Genomic DNA, 20867 nt, shown 5'->3' with positions numbered 1-20867 from the left:
TAAGCACGCCAGCCCAGGACCTCCACAACCAGCTTCTGGATGAGGGTGCTGAGAAGTATTTCTGCCTGTAACAAAGCCCTTTTGTGGGGAAAAGTCATTATGGATGGCTGGGTCCCAGTGGGTGGGCCTGGCTGCCAAGTGGGTAGACCTTTGCCCTGCCATGGCTGCCTCCCTGCCCAGTCATGTGAAATCCATAGATTAGGGCCTATTGAATTTCTTTAAATAGACTGATTTCTTAATATGAATTGTCACTCAATAAAATCTTTTAAATTGTTGCATTTATATTTTGTTCATTATAGTTTTATAAACATATGTCAATATCCAAAAGCAAATGAGTCCTCATTAACAAAAAATAAATGCAAGAAAGGTTTTTTCTGTTTAAGACAGCACATTTTACAAACATATTTCCTACTTTGCAAACACAAGTGGTCAAATATGTTTGTGAATATGACATTTGACTCCACAGATGGCACTCAGCATTAAGAAGATGGATTGGGGGTAAGGACACCCTGAGATTGGAAGGCTGGAGGTTTGATCCCTGACTACAAGATGTGACCTGATGCCCCTCTGCTTGGCACTCAGCATTAAGAAGATGGATTGGGGGTAAGGACTTACAACAGACTAGCGTTATCTGGAGGAGGGCCACAGCAAAATAAATCAATCAATAATTGGTGGCCAGCTTGAGAGCATCCAGAAGTGTGCTTGCCAAATCTTCCATGGCACGGCATAACCTGGATACAAGGATAATGGGTGCACTACACTGATCGTTGCCCTCACTTCATGAGCAAAGAGAACCTATGGCTGGACTTCGCAGCGTCCCAAGTCCCCCTTCAGAGACTGTGAACCTGCCTGCCAAGGACAAGTGTAAGGCAGGTCACCCGTAGTACACACATGCTCTCTATTCCACAGGCCAGGACTGAATGATACAGTCACCCATACCTTACAATTGCCACTTCACTCTGTTTGAGTGTCCATTTAATCAACTCTTCAAGTATCTCCTAAAAGTAAACGTGAAATGTGTTTTACTTATATTCTAACTTAAAGGTTCTATTATATCTTCAAATGCTATATCCATGCATGCATGCATGCATGTATGTATGTATGCATGCATGTATGTATGTACAGTGGGGCAAAAAAGTATTTAGTCAGCCACCAATTGTGCAAGTTCCCCCACTTAAAAAGATGAGAGGCCTGTAATTTTCATCATAGGTACACTTCAACTATGACAAAATGAGAAGAAAAAAAATCCAGAAAATCACATTGTAGGATTTTTAATGAATTTATTTGCAAATTATGGTGGAAAATAAGTATTTGGTCACCTACAAACAGGCAAGATTTCTGGCTCTCACAGACCTGTAACTTCTTCTTTAAGAGGCTCCTCTGTCCTCCACTCGTTACCTGTATTAACGGCACCTGTTTGAACTTGTTATCAGTATAAAAGACACCTGTCCACAACCTCAAACAGTCACACTCCAAACTCCACTATGGCCAAGACCAAAGAGCTGTCAAAGGACAGAAAAAAGGAATAGAAGATGGGAAAGGAAGCCAAGAAAGGAGGAAAGAAAAAGAGTACAGGACATTAGGGAAAGGGAACAAGGAAATGTGGAAAGAAAGCTAGGAGAATAAGAAAGGATCTAGAAAAGGAAGCTAGGGAAGGAGGAATTGTAGATGGGAAAGACAGAAAAGGAAGTTAGGAAAGGAAGAAAGGAAGCTAGGAAAGGATAGGCAGAAAGGGAGCTAAAAAATAAAATGAGGGGAGGACAGCAAGGAAAGGGAGAAATGGCTATTATAAAAGGAAAAGAGGAAAGAAAGCTAGGAAATTAGGAAAGGGATCTAGAAAAGGAAGCTAGTGAAGGTAAGGGAGCAAGAAAAGGAAATAATTAGAAAAGGATAGGAGAAAAGAGCTAGGAAAGCAAGAGAGTAAAAAGGGAGAAAGGAAAGCAAGCTAGGAAAGGAGGAAATTATTATAGAAAAGGAGGAAAGGAAGCTAGGACACCAAACAGATGCATTTCTAAAAGTAAATTGCAATATTCATTTTTATCTTATTTCTATGAGAATTGAGGATTTCCTCATCTGGATTCCGTATATTAAATTGTCACAAACTGATCAGTAAAACATGTGAGGCCACACAATTGGGAGTCAACTCACAAATGTAATGCAAGTCACAAATATATATGACACAGGTCACAAATGTAATCTGTGAAGTCACAAATGTTGTCATACTCACAAAAACATATTTGACCACTTGTGTTAGCAAAGTAAGAAATATGTTTGTAAAATATGTTGTGTTAATCCAGAAAAAAAACCTGTCTTGCATTTATTTGCTAATCATTTGTTTTTGTTAAATTATGACTCATTCACTTTTGGATCAAGACATATGGTTGTGAAACTACACTGAACAAAATTATAAAATGCTACAATTTGAAAGATTTTACTGAGTTGCTGTTCATAAGGAAATCAGTCAATTTAAATAAATAAATTAGGCCATAATCAATGGATTTCACATTACTGGGAAAACAGATATGCCTCTGGTGGTCACAGACACCTTTAAAAAAAGTAGGGGCATGGATATTTATAAAAATAAAAATAAATAAAAATGTGAATAGTCTTTATCTGGTGTGACCACCATTTGCCTCATGCAGCACGACACATCTCCTTCACATAGAGTTGATCAGGCTGTTGATTGTGGCCTGTGGAATGCTGTCCCACTCCTCTTCAATGGCTGTGCGAAGTTGCTGGATATTGGCGGGAACTGGAGCGCACTGTCGTACACGTCAATACAGAGCATCCAAAACATGCTCAATGGTGACATGTCGGTGAGTATGCAGGCCATGGAAGATCTGGGACCTGTCTGTTAGTATGCAGGCCATGGAAGATCTGGGACTTGTCGATGAGTATGCAGGCCATGGAAGATCTGGGAAATGTCTGAGTATGCAGGCCATGGAAGATCTGGGACATGTCTGTGAGTATGCAGGCCATGGAGGATCTGGGACATGTCTGTGAGTATGCAGGCCATGGAAGATCTGGGACATGTCTGTGAGTATGCAGGCCATGGAAGATCTGGGACATGTCTGTGAGTATGCAGGCCATGGAAGATCTGGGACATGTCTGTGAGTATGCAGGCCATGTAACAACTGGGACATGTTCAGCTCCCAGGAATGGTGTACTATCCTTGCGACATGGGGGCGTACATTATCAGGCTGAAACGTGATGATGGAGGAGGATGAATGGCATGACAATGGGCCTCAGGATCTCGTCATGGTATCGCTGTACATTCAATTTGCCATCAATAAAATGTAGTTGTCTTCGTTGTCCATAGCTTACGCCTGCCCATACCATAACCCCACCACCATGGGGCACTCTGTTCACAACGTTGACATCAGCAAACCGCTTGCCCACACAAGCCATACAGGCCGTCTGCCCGATACAGTTGAAACCGGGATTCAACCGTGAAGAGCACAGCGTACCAGTGGCCATTGAGGGTGAGCATTTGCCCACTGAAGTCGGTTAAAACACAGAATTGCAGTCAGGTCAAGACCCTGGTGAGGACGACGAGCACACAGATGAGCTTCCCTTAGACGGTTTCTGCAGACATTCTTCAGTTGTGGAAACCAACAGTTTCATCATTCTCTAAAAATTTGAGAAATAAGCTTTTGGTGCGCATGGAAAATATCTGAGATCTTTATTTCAGATCATGAAATATGGGACCAAAACTTGATATGTTGCATTTACATTTTTGTTCAGAGTATATGAGCATATTTACAGACAGTGATTATTTGAAAGTTGTATTCTGTATTTTTACAACACCTCCTTTGTTTGTGACTCACAACATATATTTACAACATTTCAGTAGAAATCTCCATAGATTGGCTCCCACTTCCCAGCTTTACACCTTGACGCCAGGAGGGACAAGCACCCCTCTAGTGAAGGCAGAGTGAAAACACAGAAATTCACTTTAGTCTGTGGGTCATCTTTAATCAAAGATGTAGCTACGTGGCAAACATAGGCCTAATCCTCCAGCACATCAGAGGCCTGTCCCTGGTGGCTAATTTGTCCCTTGAGGACACAGACACACATAAGGCCTATAGGTTATACAAGCCCTGTGTGGACTGTGGCTCTCCATTACAGAATTCCCATTGAGAGGTTGACGACACCACCACCCTACTGTCGGCTGGAGAGAGGTTGACACCACCCTACGGTCAGCTGGACAGGCATGTAGTAGTAGGCCTAGCAAAATTATTGGATTAAAATCCATTTATATTAACATTTTAGTCATTTGGCAAACACAGACCAACATATCCAGACCAATTTACAGGAGCAATTAGGTTTAAGTGCCTTGCTCAAGGGCACACTGACAGATTTTTCACCTAGTTGGCTTGTAGATTTCAAACTAGCGACCTTTCGGTTACTGGGCCAACACTCTTCACCGCCAGGCTACCTGTCACTTCACTCCTTTGTCTCCCCATCCCTCTTCCCAAGGCTTCAATTATTACATCTCTTATGATTCTGAGCACCATTGGACTAAGAGCCATTATGCCCAGCGTCTGAGCTCATTCCGTATAGGGTTCAAACCAGGGCAGCAGGTTTGGCTCCCTCTTTCAGACCAGGCAGCCAGCATTAAAATCCAGGCTTATCCTGGGAAAACTGGGTCACTGAACTTTCCCCCTATCCCTCGCTCTCTCACTGCTTCTGAGCCAGGCCATAGAAACATAAACCGACCGACCACACAACCCACAGTCAGTCATTGGTCATTTTATTAGGATCCCCATTTGCTTTTGCAAAAGCAGCAGCTACTCTTCCTGGGGTCCACACAAAACATGACCTAATACAGAACATGAATAGACAAGAACAGCTCAAGGACAGAACTACATCAATTAAAATATACATGTAAAAAAAGGCACATGTAGCCTAGATATCAATACAGACACGCAAACTATCTAGGTCAAATAGGAGAGAGGAGTTGTGCCATGAGGTGTTGATCTGTATTTTTAAACCAGGTTTGCTGTTCATTTGAGTAATACGAGATGGAATGTAGTTCAATGAAATAATGGCTCTATATAATAGTGTACGCTTTCTTGAATTTGTTCAGGATTTGGGGACAGTGAAAAGACCCCTGGTGGCATAAGTGGGGGGGGGGCAGAGCTGTGTGTAAATTGACTATGCAAACCATTTGGGATTTAACATGTTTTTTTATGAAGTGACGCAGTCAGTCTCTCCTCAACTCTTAGCTAAGAGACTGGCATGTATAGTATTTATATCATTCCTCAGATTACAATGAAGAGCAAGACGTGCCACTCTGTTCTGGGCCAGCTGCAGCTTAGCTAGGTCTTTCCTTGCAGCACTCGACCACACGACTGAACAATAATCAAGATAAAACAAAAATTGTCCTAAAACCCTAAAATGAGCTAAATAATAAATATAGCCCAAATGGAAATAAATAAAATTGCACTTTTAACTTAGTGAATCACAATTGCACTTAGAATACATACAAATTGCACTTAGAATACATACAAATGTACGCATGCATTACTGAAGGTCGGTTTGGATAAAAGCGTCTGCTAAATGACACATTTTAACATAGGCCTAGACCCTGAAAAAAACCACGGGCGTATGCGGCAGGTGGGGAGTGAGCTGTGTGTGAGCGTGAGAGAATTGGTTCCAGTTTCTCTCCTTAATGCTTTAGGCCAAATACCGGCATCCCAGACCAGCAGCTAGCTAGACCAGTGGAATAAGCTAGTGGATGGCCAGAAGAATAAAACAGAGCCAAGCTCTGTGGCTAATAAGGAAATGCTATACTCCTGAAAAAGCCTAGCCATGCTTTATTAAAGTATGGCTAGTAGACTGACAGCATAGGACAAAGGACGAACTCACCCCCAATCAGAGAGCTCAGAGACTTTCTGACAACATAGGACGAACTCACCCCCAATCAGAGAGCTCAGAGACTTTCTGACAGCATAGGACGAACTCACCCCCAATCAGAGAGCTCAGAGACTTTCTGACAACATAGGACGAACTCACCCCCAATCAGAGAGCTCAGAGACTTTCTGACAACATAGGACGAACTCACCCCCAATCAGAGAGCTCAGAGACTTTCTGACAACATAGGACAAAGGACGAACTCACCCCCAATCAGAGAGCTCAGAGACTTTCTGACAACATAGGACGAACTCACCCCCAATCAGAGAGCTCAGAGACTTTCTGACAACATAGGACAAAGGACGAACTCACCCCCAATCAGAGAGCTCAGAGACTTTCTGACAACATAGGACGAACTCACCCCCAATCAGAGAGCTCAGAGACTTTCTGACAACATAGGACAAAGGACGAACTCACCCCCAATCAGAGAGCTCAGAGACTTTCTGACAACACCTAACTTCATGATCAATAGCCTTACCAAAACCTCTGTGCTGTGAAGGTTCATAACCAACACTTCACATGTAGACACTATGTTAGAACACAGTGTGTGAATAGAGGTACAGCGCTCAGAAAATAAGGAAATATTAAACTCCTGAGGAAGCCAAAGAAACCAATCCCCTGCTGCGTTTCTCATCTGCTTACCCTGCCACTCACAGACAACAGGCCTACATAACCTGCTGCGTTTCTCATCTGCTTACCCTGCCACTCACAGACAACAGGCCTACATAACCTGCTGAGTTTCTCATCTGCTTACCCTGCCACTCACAGACAACAGGCCTACATAACCTGCTGCGTTTCTCATCTGCTTACCCTGCCACTCACAGACAACAGGCCTACATAACCTGCTGCGTTTCTCATCTGCTTACCCTGCCACTCACAGACAACAGGCCTACATAACCTGCTGCGTTTCTCATCTGCTTACCCTGCCACTCACAGACAACAGGCCTACATAACCTGCTACTTTTCTCATCTGCTTACCCTGCCACTCACAGACAACAGGCCTACATAACCTGCTACTTTTCTCATCTGCTTACCCTGCCACTCACAGACAACAGGCCTACATAACCTGCTGCGTTTCTCATCTGCTTACCCTGCCACTCACAGACAACAGGCCTAGGCTGCTTACCCTGCCACTCACAGACAACAGGCCTACATAACCTGCTGCGTTTCTCATCTGCTTACCCTGCCACTCACAGACAACAGGCCTACATAACCTGCTGCGTTTCTCATCTGCTTACCCTGCCACTCACAGACAACAGGCCTACATAACCTGCTGCGTTTCTCATCTGCTTACCCTGCCACTCACAGACAACAGGCCTACATAACCTGCTGCGTTTCTCATCTGCTTACCCTGCCACTCACAGACAACAGGCCTACATAACCTGCTGCGTTTCTCATCTGCTTACCCTGCCACTCACAGACAACAGGCCTACATAACCTGCTGCGTTTCATCTGCTTACCCTGCCACTCACAGACAACAGGCCTACATAACCTGCTGCGTTTCATCTGCTTACCCTGCCACTCACAGACAACAGGCCTACATAACCTGCTCAGAACTATACTGAACAAAAAAATATCAAATGCAACAATTTGCAATTTTACTGTGTTTACAGTAAAACATAAACACAAAAAAAACATCCTCTCACTGTCAACTGCATTTATTTTCAGCAAACTTTGTTTAAATACACTGCTAAAAAAATAAAGGGAACACTAAAATAACACATCCTAGATCTGAATGAATGAAATATTCTTATTAAATACTTTTTTCTTTACATAGTTGAATGTGCTGACAACAAAATCACACAAAAATGATCAATCGAAAAAAATTATCAAATTTATCAGCCCATGGAGGTCTGGATTTGGAGTCACACTCAAAATTAAAAGTGTAAAACAACACTACAGACGGATCCAACTTTGATGTAATGTCCTTAAAACAAGTCAAAATGAGGCTCAGTAGTGTGTGTGGCCTCCACGTGCCTCTATGACCTCCCTACAATGCCTGGGCATGCTCCTGATGAGGTGGCGCTCTGGATAAGAGCGTCTGCTAAATGACTTAAATGTAAATGTAATGTCTCCTGAGGGATCTCCTCCCAGACCTGGACTAAAGCATCCATGCATGGAGACCATTTGACCATTTTTAGCTTTTTATGTTTCTATGTTTTCGTTGGTCAGGGTGTGATCTGAGTGGGCATTCTATGTTGGATGTCTTGTTTGTCTATTTCTATGTCTGGCCTGATATGGTTCTCAATCAGAGGCAGGTGTTAGTCATTGTCTCTGATTGGGAACCATATTTAGGTAGCCTGGGTTTCACTGTGTGTTTGTGGGTGATTGTTCCTGTCTCTGTGTTTTGCACCAGATAGGGCTGTTTTTGGTTTTCCACATTTATTGTTTTGTAGTGTTCGTGTTTACCTTTTGTTATTAAACATGAATCAAAGAAACCACGCTGCATTTTGGTCCGCCTCTACTTTACCTAAAGAAAACCGTTACACTCCAGACTCTGTCACATGTGCTCAGTGTGAACCTGCTTTCATCTGTGAAGAGCACAGGGTGCCAGTGGCGAATTTGCCAATCTTGGTGTTCTCTGGCAAATGCCAAACGTCCTGCACGGTGTTGGGCTGTAAGCACAACCCCCACCTGTGGACGTCAGGCCCTCATTACCACCCTCATGGAGTCTGTTTCTGACCGTTTGAGCAGACACATGCACATGTGGCCTGCTGGAGATCATTTTGCAGGGCTCTGGCAGTGCTCCTCCTGCTCCTCCTTGCACAAAGGCGGAGGTAGCGGTCCTGCTGCTGGGTTGTTGCCCTCCTACGGCCTCATCCACGTCTCCTGATGTACTGGCCTGTCTCCTGGTAGCGCCTCCATGCTCTGAACACTACACTGACAGACACAGCAAACCTTCTTGCCACAGCTCGCATTGATGTGCCATCCTGGATGAGCTGCACCATCCTGGATGAGCTGCACTACCTGAGCCACTTGTGTGGGTTGTAGACTCCGTCTCATGCTACCACTAGAGTGAAAGCACCGCCAGCATTCAAAAGTGACCAAAACATCAGCCAGAAAGCATATGAACTGACAACCACTCCTTTATTGGGGGTGTCTTGCTAATTGCCTATAATGTTCACCTCTTATCTATTCCATTTGCACAACAGCATGTGAAATTTATTGTCAATCAGTGTTGCTTCCTAAGTGGACAGTTTGATTTCACAGAAGTGTGATTGACTTGGAGTTACATTGTGTTGTTTAAGTGTTCCCTTTATTTTTTTGAGCAGTGTATTTGTATGAACATAAGATTCAACAACTGAGTCATAAACTGAACAAGTTCCACAGACATGTGACTAACAGAAATCGATTAATGTGTCCATGAATGAAGGGGGGGGGTCAAAATCAAAAGTAACAGTCAGTATCTGGTGTGGCCAACAGCTGCATTAAGTACTGCAGTGCATCTCCTCCTCCTCATGGACTGCACCAGATTTGCCAGATCTTGCTGTGAGATGTCACCCCACTCTTCCACCAAAGCACCTGCAAGTACCCGAACATTTCTGGGGGGAATGGCCCTCACCCCCCGATTCAACAGGTCCCAGACGTGATCAATGGGATTGAGATCCCATGGCAGAACACTGACATTCCTGTCTTGCAGGAAATCACGCACAGAACAAGCAGTATGGCTGGTATTGTTATGCTGGAGGGTCATGTGAGTATGGGCCTCGGAGTAACACTCATTCCTTCAATGATAAACGCGAATCCGACCGTCAGCCCTGGTGAGACAAAACCGCGACTCGTCAGTGAAGAGCACTTTTTGCCAGTCCTGTCTGGGTTTGTGCCCATAGGCGACGTTGTTGCCGGTGATGTCTGGTGAGGACCTGCCTAACAACAGGCCTACAAGCCCTCAGTCCAGCCTCTCTCAGCCTATTGCGGACAGTCTGACCACTGATGGAGGGATTGTGCGTTCCTGGTGTAACTCTGCCAGTTGTTGTTGCCATCCTGTACCTGTCCCACAGGTGTGATGTTCGGGTGTACTTATCCTGTGCAGGTGTTGTTACATGTGGTCTGCCTCTGCGAGGACAATCAGCTGTCCATCCTGTCTCCCTGTAGCGCTGTCTTAGGCTTCTCACAGTACGGACATTGTAATTTATTGCCCTGGCCACATCTGCAGTCCTCAATCCTCCTTGCAGCATGTCTAAGGCACGTTCGCGCAGATGAGCAGGGACCCTGGGCATCTTTCTTTTGGAGTTTTTCCAGAGTCAGTAGAAAGGCCTCTTTAGTGTCCTAGGTTTTCATAGCTGTGACCTTAATTGCCTACCGTCTGTAAGCTGTTAATGTCGTAACAACCATTCCACAGGGCCATGTTCCTTAATTGTTTATGGTTCATTGATCAAGCATGGGGAAACAGTGTTTAAACGCTTTACAATGAAGATCTGTGAAGTTATTTGGATTTTTATGAATTATCTTTGAAAGACAGGGTCCTGAAAAAGGGCTGTTTCCTTTTTTGCTGAGTTTATAAGGAAATCAGTCAATTGAAATACATTTATTAGACCAAAACCTATGAATTTCACATGGTCAGGGGAGCAGCCATGGGTGGGCTTGGGAGGGCATCAGAATTGATTTGTTTTCCCACAAAAGGACTTTATTACAGACAGAAATACTCCTCAGTTTCATCAGCTGTCCGTGTGGCTGGTCTCAGACGATCGATCCCGCAGGTGAACAAGCCTGATGTGGAGGTCCTGGGCTTGCGTGGTTACACGTGGTCTGCGTTTGTGAGGCTGGTTGGACGTACTACCATATTCTGTAAAACAACGCTGGAGGCATCTTTTTATTGTCCCCAGCACAAGGTGCACCTGTGTAATGATCATGCTGTTTAATCAGCTTCTTGATATGCCACATCTGTCAGGTGGATGGAGTATATATATTATTATTTATTTTTTTACATTTTTAAATTTTTACCTTGTTTTCTCCCCAATTTCGTGGTATCCAATTGTTTTAGTAGCTACTATCTTGTCTCATCGCTACAACTCCCGTACGGGCTCGGGAGAGACGAAGGTTGAAAGTCATGCGTCCTCTGATACACAACCCAACCAAGCCACACTGCTTCTTAACACAGCGCGCATTGAACCCGGAAGCCAGCCGCACCAATGTGTTGGAGGAAACACCGTGCACCTGGCAACCTTGGTTAGCGCGCACTGCGCCCAGCCCGCCACAGGAGTCGCTGGTGCGCGATGAGACAAGGATATCCCTACAGCCAACCCCTCCCTAACCTGGACGACGCTAGGCCAATTGTGCGTCGCCCCACGGACCTCCCGGTCGAGGCCGGTTACGACAGAGCCTGGGCGCGAACCCAGAGTCTCTGGTGGCGCAGCTGGCGCTGCAGTACAGCGCCCTTAAGCACTGCGCCACCCGGGAGGCCCTGGATGAATTATTTTGGCAAAAGGAGAAATGCTCACCAGCAGGGATGTAAACAAATTCGTGCAAAAAAATGGCGGGAAAAACAATTCCTGGGATTTTTTATTTCAGCTCATGAAACCAACACTTTACATGTTGCATTCATATTTTTGTTCAGTATAAAATGATTTAGACCTTAAAGTCCCGCTTCCAATCCAAACAACAAATATCCTCACTGAACTTCTGACCTCCCGAAACAAAAAGCATGGGACAAGGGCAGTAAAAGACAACGGTCAAGTGTGATTACTGCCTCATTATTCAAATACAGGAATGCTGTTGTAATGTGCAGTAACCTATTCCTTGGAATAAACACTCATTAATGCATGTTTTATAACATCTTAACCAATGGCATTGATAGTGACACGCAGGAGACATCATTTAGAAAGAGAAACACAGCTATCTCACAGACACAGCTGACATAACAACAGTGACGCACTGTAGCCCACAACAAACACATTCTTATTGGGACGGGCAGATATCACCACCCCGCCACGCCTTCTGATTCTCTCCCCATTATACTGGTGTAATCTGCACAGTTAGCAAATTATGATATGACAAGCATAGTGGCGAACAATACGGAGGCTGTATGAGGGACTTTATTTCCTTAGGGTAGAAGAAATGCTTAGTGTGTGTATCAAGAAAACACAGGGTAAACGCTGTAGGCTGTTACAGTACATTACACTGGTTCAATAGGTAGAAGGAGCCTCCCTGAAGATAAACAAAGTTGGGGCTTGTGTCCAACAGTTTTAATAAGGAAACTAGAGGAAAACAGAAAATTCCCGGCCCAAACAGGATGGCCACTGCAGACGGTTCTGCACGGTCCGATTGTGAACACATCCAGCTGAAGGTCTGACCAGGCTTTCTCCTCTACCTCTTCCTTTACAGGATCAGTCTTAAACAATGGGTCACACACACACACAGGAAGTCAGGACCACTGCATTCCAGACCATGCCTGCCCAGCTGTGCCACTCACATTTTACATTCATTCACGATGACCACGGTGAAAATGATTCCATTCCTGAAAGCATAGTGCGGCAAACGTCCTTAAGCTAAACATTTCAGGATGTGGGCTACATTTGATACAGTCATCTTCTACATATCTTATATTCTGTATAGTTAATGGTTACGGTCTAAACAAATACTTTGAAGTCTTCATATTGTAGGCCTTCAAATTCCTCTTTATCCAATGAATTGCCATCCTATATTCTAAATACTTTGACAAACAACTAACTGCATGGCAAAAAGATTGTTAAGTCACCTACTCTGGTTGAACTCAAGGTTACACTAAGCAGGCATAATCACATCTGTGTTGTTTGAATGTTAGTGAATTTTGAATGGTCGCCACTGCCTCCCACAATACAATTCCACAATATTGTGGTTAATATATAACAAGTAGGAGGAGTGAAAGGTTTATTTGTGGTGCACTTTCAACAAAGGAAAGACTATCTAGCAGATTATAAACGGGCTAATGTGATGCTCCATTAGCCGTTAAAGGATAGGTACTGTTTGGCGTAGCACAGAGAATTTGACCAACCTTAACTTGGCGATACTTCCTCAATTCCCAACTTGGAAGACAACCAACGTCTTTTAAATGTCCAGGTCTAGTTGCAAGGGGCTCGTTTAAATTTAGAAAATGCCCCATTATCAAAATTAAAATCATGTTATGCTGCATGAAGTAATCCAACATTGTGTATGCTGTCATCTTGTCTATTTCAAATCTTCTTTCATTGATCGAGACAGGTGAGTGTAATGGACAGATTTCAAGAGAAAGGAAAGTCTAGCCAGAACACTTTACGACTAAGCAGGCAGGACAAATTTGTTGAGGCCACCGGAACAATGGAATTTGATAGCACATCGGTAGAAGATGAGCGCACAGACTCAGATGAAGGAAGGATGGTGGAATATTACATCTGATGTCGGTGGAATTAAGGAACAATTGACCTCTGTTCAAAAGAACAGTTAAAGAAGCTAAAGTTGGGATGGGAAGAAATATGCCTAGTGTGAAGAATACCTCATATCTGGTGGGAGTCCAGTTTCTGGGACAATTGGGGCCCAAATTGTGAAATCCATTGGAAGTATGCAAGATGATGGTGGGGAGAGGTGTGGGTAAAGTGGAGTCGCTGAGTCACGAGGAGTGGGCTGGTCTTGACTTTTTGTGTTTCTGCTGAACACAGGCGAATGACCCGACATTAAATGACCATGCTGCATTGTGCTTTGAGCTAAGGAGAAGAGCACCTGTCAATGGAGTCATTGCTGGAGTCTCGGAAGAAGTGGTCATCGAGGAGCTGAAGAGTATTCCTGGAGTGGTTGATGCACGGAGGATGAATCGTTGGGTCAGTGGCAAGGAAAAGAAGAGCTTGTCTATTCTTGTGGTTTTTTATGTGGAGTCCCTCCCGACCACAGTGAAGCTGGGGTGTGTACTTTCCTGTAAGAGCTTTTACTTCCAGGCCGTTGCAGTGTAAACGGTGTAACATTTTTGGACACGTAGAGAGTGTCTACAGGCGGAGGAAGCCGAGATGCAGAAGTTGTGGGAAAAAGGTGATGGTGAATGTTATGAAGAAGCAGTGAAGTGTTACAACTGTGGTGGAACGCATGTAGGTACATCTTTGGAGTGCCCGACAAGGACAAAACCGAATGAGGTTGCCAAAGTCAGGGCCATCCACTGCATTTCATATACAGAAGCTGTCAAAAGGGTGGCCGGGTCAAAAGGTACTCTTGAGGACTCCATGGTGTTGGCAAGTCCTTAAATGCAGGCTGCAGAGTTGGCTTCCCTCCAGGAGGATGCAGGGAGGTTACGTGTAAAGAAGGTGGACTTTGTGATTTGTATGGCAATGGTGATCAATGGCACGGTGGCAAAGTGTAGGGGAGGTCCAGGAAGATGGACAATATTGTGGATGCGGCTGAGCGGTTCCTTGGAATAAAAGTTCTCAGGGAAGGAGTTATACGAGGCACTGTCACGAGCAGTGATACCCTAAGGCCCCAGAGCTTGGGGAGGGAGCTATGGAAGAAATGAGGTAGTACTAGGATATAGGTTTTGTTAAACTCCACAGAAGAAGACATACAGCCCTTTGGGGTGGACACCCACCTGTCTCAATCAATGAGAGAAGATTTGAAATAGTCAAGATGGCGGCGTACACGTGGTTGGATTACTTCATGGAGCAAAACATTTATTTACTTTAAAACTAGACATGGATGTTTAGAAGACATTGCTCTTCTTCCAAGTCGGTTATTGAGGAAGTATTGACAAGTTAAGATTGGTCAAATTGTCTGTGCTACCCCAGTGGTATCTAATAACGCCCATCTGCCAGCTGTAACAGAGTAATGGTCTGAATAGGTCATATTTTGAATAGCTAGAAGACTAAGAACACTTTAGGTACAACCGAAATTGTACTCCCGCTTTTAACCAAACCCCTGCGAAAGACACACATACATGCACATATACAGGTTTTGGAGGAGTGGCTGGGCTGCCACTGGGCATCGTGGAAGCTATTGTTTAGAGTGGTTAAGTGCCTTGATCAAGGGTCAAACATCAGGAAATGGCATCTAGGATTTGATAACAGAAACCTTCTGGTTACCAGCTCACTGCCGCAAGATTTTTTTTCCTGTCGTACCCGGGATTCGAACGGGCAACTCTTCGGTTGCTGCAAACAACTACGCTACCTGCCGCCCCTAACAACTTAACACAATTAACTCTATTGCAGGGTCCCAAAACAGCAAAACTGCATTAATTGAGTTCCTTAAATAATATCCAATGTAAATGTTTTTAGGGCTAAAATCGAATTAAACTTGAATATGCATCGCTTTCCCTTGCCCTGGCTGACCGACTACGCCGGGCCTTGTCTGTTGTGTGGAACCAGACTGAATCGTTCGGGGATATTCTACCACACCATAAATAGGACACTAACAAACAGGAACGCAACATTGTAACAAAGCCACCCAATGACCAAGGGTGACGGACTGCGTAATTGTGTTTATCAAAACAGAACATGAGAGGGATTAGGCTATCTGTTAAGTATTTCGCGATATGATATTCTGGCCAGGTGCCTTCCACCGCTCCAAGCAAAGGTATTCACCAGCACTTGAGCGACAGGTTTTAGTGTAAAAAAAAAAAAACAACAACAAAAAACGAGTATGCTTTCTAGTGTATCATTGGGTCAATTGGAATACCCTGCGTCGTTACAATGTAATGCGCGTGTGTTATTGTAATGTAACAATGTATCAAAATAGCAGAGCAATTAACAACATGCTACTATTGCTGCAGTTACCTTGTAGACATCTCCGTATGTGCCACTTCCTATCCGCTGAATTAGCTCGAAATCCTCCTGCGGATTGCGCCTGGATAGGTCAACGCTGGAATTCATCTTTAGAACTCCGATTTATGGTTCCCGAATAGTATGGTTGAACGAGAGCAATATTACAAATCGAAAAAAAACATACAGCGTCAGAAAATAACAGCAAGCCTCCACCAAAACTTCAACATGGCTTCCAATGCGCAATGGGCATGCGCATCAATGTGTAGTTTTAAATTCTCTATATAAAAAAAAGCAGACTGGGAGAAAGTGTGCAGCAGCTTACAACGGTGTCAGATGGCTGGCTGACAATAAAGACCAAGTGAGAGATAAAGATTGAATGAAACAGGCTCTGGCCCCAAGAAAAGGATATGGGACCCAAACTACAAACGACTTGGCTTCTATAACAATAAAACGTTGGAGTAGGCTATGTGGTTAACCCTTTAGCCTCAGTTATTTCTCACTGCCTTTATGGCAGAACGTTTAACAAAGATTTAGACAGGAGACCTATAAGATCTGTACACAAAACTGTTTGGCTTTTAATTCACGGTTGCATTTTTCTGAGCCCCCATGATAGTGTATTTAAAGGTATTGGTCAACGGCATTGCCAAGTCAATCACTACTATGCTCAATTGACGATTGATAATAGCAAAGTTTATACATTGGTTTTGGTGACAAGAGGCCTGGAGTGAAGGGTTGATGAGCAGGTATGTTAATTAGCGTTAGTCCACTACAGGGTATTGCCATTCATTCCTTGGTGGTGTGTGTATGTGTGTGCGTACAGGCTGTGTTGTCACTATACTGGTCTCATGTTGCAGCAGAGACCGTGCTCAGTCACGTGTTGGGTTAGGGAAGGGTGGGGTGAACTTACTAAATTAATAATTTGACCAAATATTTAGGAATAGGTCATCATTTCATGGAGCCTGTGAAAGAAGAAACCACATGGACAAAGTGTCCAAGTCAAACAAATTTGTATAGGAGGTTTCATGATGTTTGTATCGAAACCAAAGTAGGTTATTTTTCAAGATTGTTCTATACATCCTTTGGGGTCTCTATAAGCTTCAATATTAGGTCCTTAACGTGCATCCTTGTAGCTGTGTGAGCTAATATAGTCAACATGTTTGCGTTGGTGTAAATTAAGCCAATGGCCATGGGGAAAGTTGAGCCAATGGTTGAGCCAATTGCAAGTTGAGAAAATTGAAATGTTTCCTTCCCAGGTGTAATACAAGGCATTATTGCTGGGGTATATAGTAACAACAGGGCCTGGCCTAAGTTAAGTGTTTTAAAGGGTACAGTGTTTATTAGATGTTAAGCCTGTGTTAAAAGATGCTTAAAAGTATTAAAAGACAGAAAAGTGAGTGTGTTTTGGAAATAAAGATAGACATGGTTTTAAAAAGGTAGTAATAATATTTCATTCAGTACAGAAATGTGTAGGTGGGTTAACTTACCCTGTCCCGCGGCTCAACTTACTCCATACCCAGGGTAAGTTGTGCCAAGAGACCACTTTTTTTGGACAAGCTATGTTTTCAAAACTGTAATGTTTACATGAATTCGAATTATTTCCAGGGATACATAACATCCTGAAATGTGTGTAGCTGTCATTCGTAATTAGTCATTAGACAGACAGCGCCTAGTGAGTCTGCACGCCACTTGTTAAGTCTTCCATTTTTTTTAAATAAAAAGTCAATAAATTGGATTTTTCCCCTACTGATCTACAGAAGCTACTAAATATTTTCAAAGTGAAAGAAAATCATAGGCCATTTTCCAAATGAGTTACAAAATAAAAACTAAGATGTCTTGATTGTGTAAGTCTCCACCCCACTGAGGTAATACTTGGTGGAAGCACATTTGGCAGCCATTGCAGTTGTGAATCATTCTTAATAAGATTCTACCAACTTTGTACAACTCTTAGGAAAACATCATGTTTATCCACTGTTTTTGTCAAAATTGCTCAAGTTCAGTAAATTTGGTTGGGAATCATTAATGGACAGCAAAATTCAAACCTTGTCACTGATTTTCAAGCAGAATTAAGTCAGGACTGAGACTGGACCATTCAGGAACACCTCTTGGAAAGCCATTCTGGTGTCTTTTGCATTAACATATGTGTAATAAAAATTTTAAAAACTCTGTCCCAGGGTTGGGTTTTCAGAAGATTAAGACAAGGTTCTCTAACTTTTTTTATCTGGGCTTTGCTCCTTTCATATTATTTTGATCCGGACAAACTCGTCAGTCCCTGCCGTTGACAAGCATACTCATAGCATGATGCTGCCACCATAAATACTTGAAAATACAGAGGATCAACAACATTGCCTTCGCTCCACATTACTGGCCTGCGTGACAAAAGGAAAAAAAGGAAGTCTGTTAAAAACTCACTCCAAATCATCCATTACATTTGCGACAAGAACTTTACGTAATATGGCAAGACAACACAGCAAAGAAATTACCTTTTTGGCCTAAATTTAAAACTACAGGTTTGAGTCAAATCCAATGCAACGCAACCCTCTGTATTTTCAAGTATTGTGGTGGCATCATGCTATGGGTTTGCTTGTCACCAGCAGGAACTGGGGAGTTTAAGGTTCAAATGAAATAAGAAAGGAGCAAAGCCCAGGTAAAAAGTTAGAGGAAAACCCAGTCTGTCTTCTGAAAACCTTACCCTGGGATAGTTACATTTTTCAGCTGGACAATTACTCAAATGGTCAAAGACACACCAGAATGTCATTTCAAAAGGTGTCTTTTCAAAAGGTGTATAACAAATGTGAAGACTGTGCAAGGGTTGTGTAGACTTTCACTAGGCAGTGTAGATAATGACCACATAATATTACCAATACTGACCTCTATAGTGGCGCTCAATAAGTTCTTATACTTAGAAAGTATTGTAAATATAGAGGTCAGACAGCCATGTTGATACACAGAAGAGTGAGATAATGTCTGTGTGGGTTGTCACTACTTATCAAAGCCATAAAGTCATAAACCCGCCTACAATTTATATTCTTAAAATTTGATTTGAAACCTAACCCTAACCTTAACACTGCTAACCTTATGCCTAACCTTAAATTATGAACAAAAAGCCCATTTTGACTTAGTGGCTGTGGTAACTAGCGGAATCCTCTATCTAGCCAACTTGGTCTTGTAATGAAGTGCTATGCAAGAATTATGACAGACCACGCAGGTGTCAACTGCTCCAATTGGAACATAGGCTACTGTAGCTATTGTGTTACAAGTATTTATACAATGGGTGGGTCTAATCCTGAATGCTGATTGGTTAAAACCGCATTCCAGCCGGTGTCTATTCAAGTTACCACCGGCCAAATGTATGACGTTAAAATGCCTATTTACTCTGTTCCATCTGACTGCACAATCCCCTGTCTCATCAGACAAGCAATTTATAAATTTGATCTCCACTCTAAAAAGCATCTAGACATTATCTCACATTTCTTTTAGACAAACATTAGTTTTCAACAGCTGAGATTTGTATAAACCTGTCTGTCTGTATCTCCGACATAGCAACAATGTTTCAATATTCAAATTCGATCTCCACCTATCCCATAGTAATGAACGTGTCGGGAGTCGGTACGAGACACAGACAGGAAACGTTTCTCAACCAGTCGAAATCATGAATCAGCTGGCATCATTTTTATGGATATATACAAAGAATGTCAATAGAAAAAAGGTCAACTGAAAGGAAATGAAGCTGGTTTACAGTCTTTCCAGCTGCAGTTTGAAGTGATTTTGTTAGCTGTGTTGTTGGCTAGTTCCTCTGAACAACAGTGTTCTGATGAGTGAGCACATTTTCTATGCCAGGCGAAAACGAGCCTAATTAGCTCATTGTTATGGATGTACCCAAATAAATGTCTCTAGAAAACAGCTTAAACAAATGCAGCTACTTTGCTGTTTTTCTGGCTGCCAGTATGGCAATCGAACGTTTAGAACGAACGACGTCCATAGATACAGAACAAAGATAATAAATGACTGGGTCGTGTCTCTGGCAACCGAACCGATAGAACGAACGACCAGCCGGCTTGGGTTGCAAGGACTAAATCTTGAGGAAGAATGAAATAGTATGAATAAATTCATCAAAATAATGTTTTTAATGAAACTACAGTGCCTTTGGAAAGTATTCAGACCCCTTGACTTTTTCCACAGTTTGTTATGTTACAGCCCTATTCTAAAATTGATTAAATTATATTTTTTTCGCCTCATCAATCTACACACAATACCCCATAATGACAAAACAAAAACAGGCTTTTAGAAATGTTTGCTAATTTATTACAAATATAAAACTGAAATATCACAATATAACTGACTTGCCTAGTTAAATAAATAAAAATGTTCGATCGGGTTCAAGTCCGAGCTCTGGCTGGGCCACTCAAGGACATTCCGAGACTTGCCCCGAAGCCACTCCTACGTTGTCTTGGCTTTGTGCTTAGGGTCGTTGTCTTGTTGGAAGGTGAACCTTCGCCCCCAGTCTGAGGTCCTGAGCGCTCTGGAGAAGGTTTTCATCAAGGATCTCTCTGTAGTTTGCTCCGTTCATCTTTCCCTCGATCCTGACTAGTCTCCCAGTCCCTGCCTCTGAAAAACAGCCTGATGCTCCAACCACCATGCTTAAACGTAGGGATGGTGCCAGGTTTCCTCCAGACGTGATGCTTGGTATTCAGGCAAAATAGTTCAATCTTGGTTTCATCAGACAAGAGAATCTTGTTTCTCATGGTCTGAGAGTCTTTAGGTGCCTTTTGGCAAACTCCAAGCGGGCTGTTCTGTGCCTTTTACTGAGGAGTGGCATTCATCTTACCATAAAGGCCTGATTGGTGGAGTGCTGCAGAGATTGTTGTACTTCTGGAAGGTTCTCCAATCTCCACAGAGGAACTTTAGAGCTCTGTCAGAGTGACCATCAGGTTCTTGGTCACCTCCCTGACCAAGGCCCTTCTCACCAGATTGCTCAGTTAGGGCAGGTGGCTATCTCTAGGAAGAGTCTTGGTGGTTCCAAACATCTTCCATTTAAGAATGATGGAGGCCACTGTGTTCCTGGGGACCTTCAATGCTGCAGAAATGTTTTGGTAACCTTCCCAGATCTGTGCCTCGACACAATCCTGTCTCTGAGCTCTACGGACAATTCCTTCAACCTCATGGCTTGGCTTTTGCTCTGACATGCACTGTCAACTGTGGGACCTTATATAGAAAGGTGTGTGCCTTTCCAAATCATGCCGCCCCAGAATTAGTGTCACT

The 20867-nt window shown here is 43.2% G+C and overlaps 1 protein-coding gene across 9 annotated transcripts in view; it reads right to left on the bottom strand.

Annotated features, from left to right (window-relative positions):
- The window catches only part of LOC115134994 (mitogen-activated protein kinase kinase kinase kinase 3-like), a 76632-nt gene extending 60771 nt beyond the window's left edge, over window positions 1-15861 (bottom strand). For 8 of the 9 annotated variants that reach the window (XM_065023114.1, XM_065023116.1, XM_029669151.2 and 5 more), the window contains exon 1: window positions 15621-15860. In XM_065023114.1, coding sequence (XP_064879186.1) covers window positions 15621-15716 — 96 coding nt within the window. In that variant the 5' untranslated portion in view covers window positions 15717-15860. Of the gene's footprint in view, window positions 1-15620 lie in introns of all 9 variants that reach the window. The other variant, XM_029669146.2, reaches the window with a different exon arrangement.
- Window positions 15862-20867: the final 5006 nt, after the last annotated feature.

This window comes from Oncorhynchus nerka, linkage group LG10, assembly GCF_034236695.1.
Source record: "Oncorhynchus nerka isolate Pitt River linkage group LG10, Oner_Uvic_2.0, whole genome shotgun sequence".
Lineage (NCBI taxonomy): Eukaryota > Metazoa > Chordata > Actinopteri > Salmoniformes > Salmonidae > Oncorhynchus > Oncorhynchus nerka.
The sequence above is the reverse complement of the archived record's forward strand: the minus strand, read 5'-3'. Positions and strand labels throughout refer to the sequence as shown.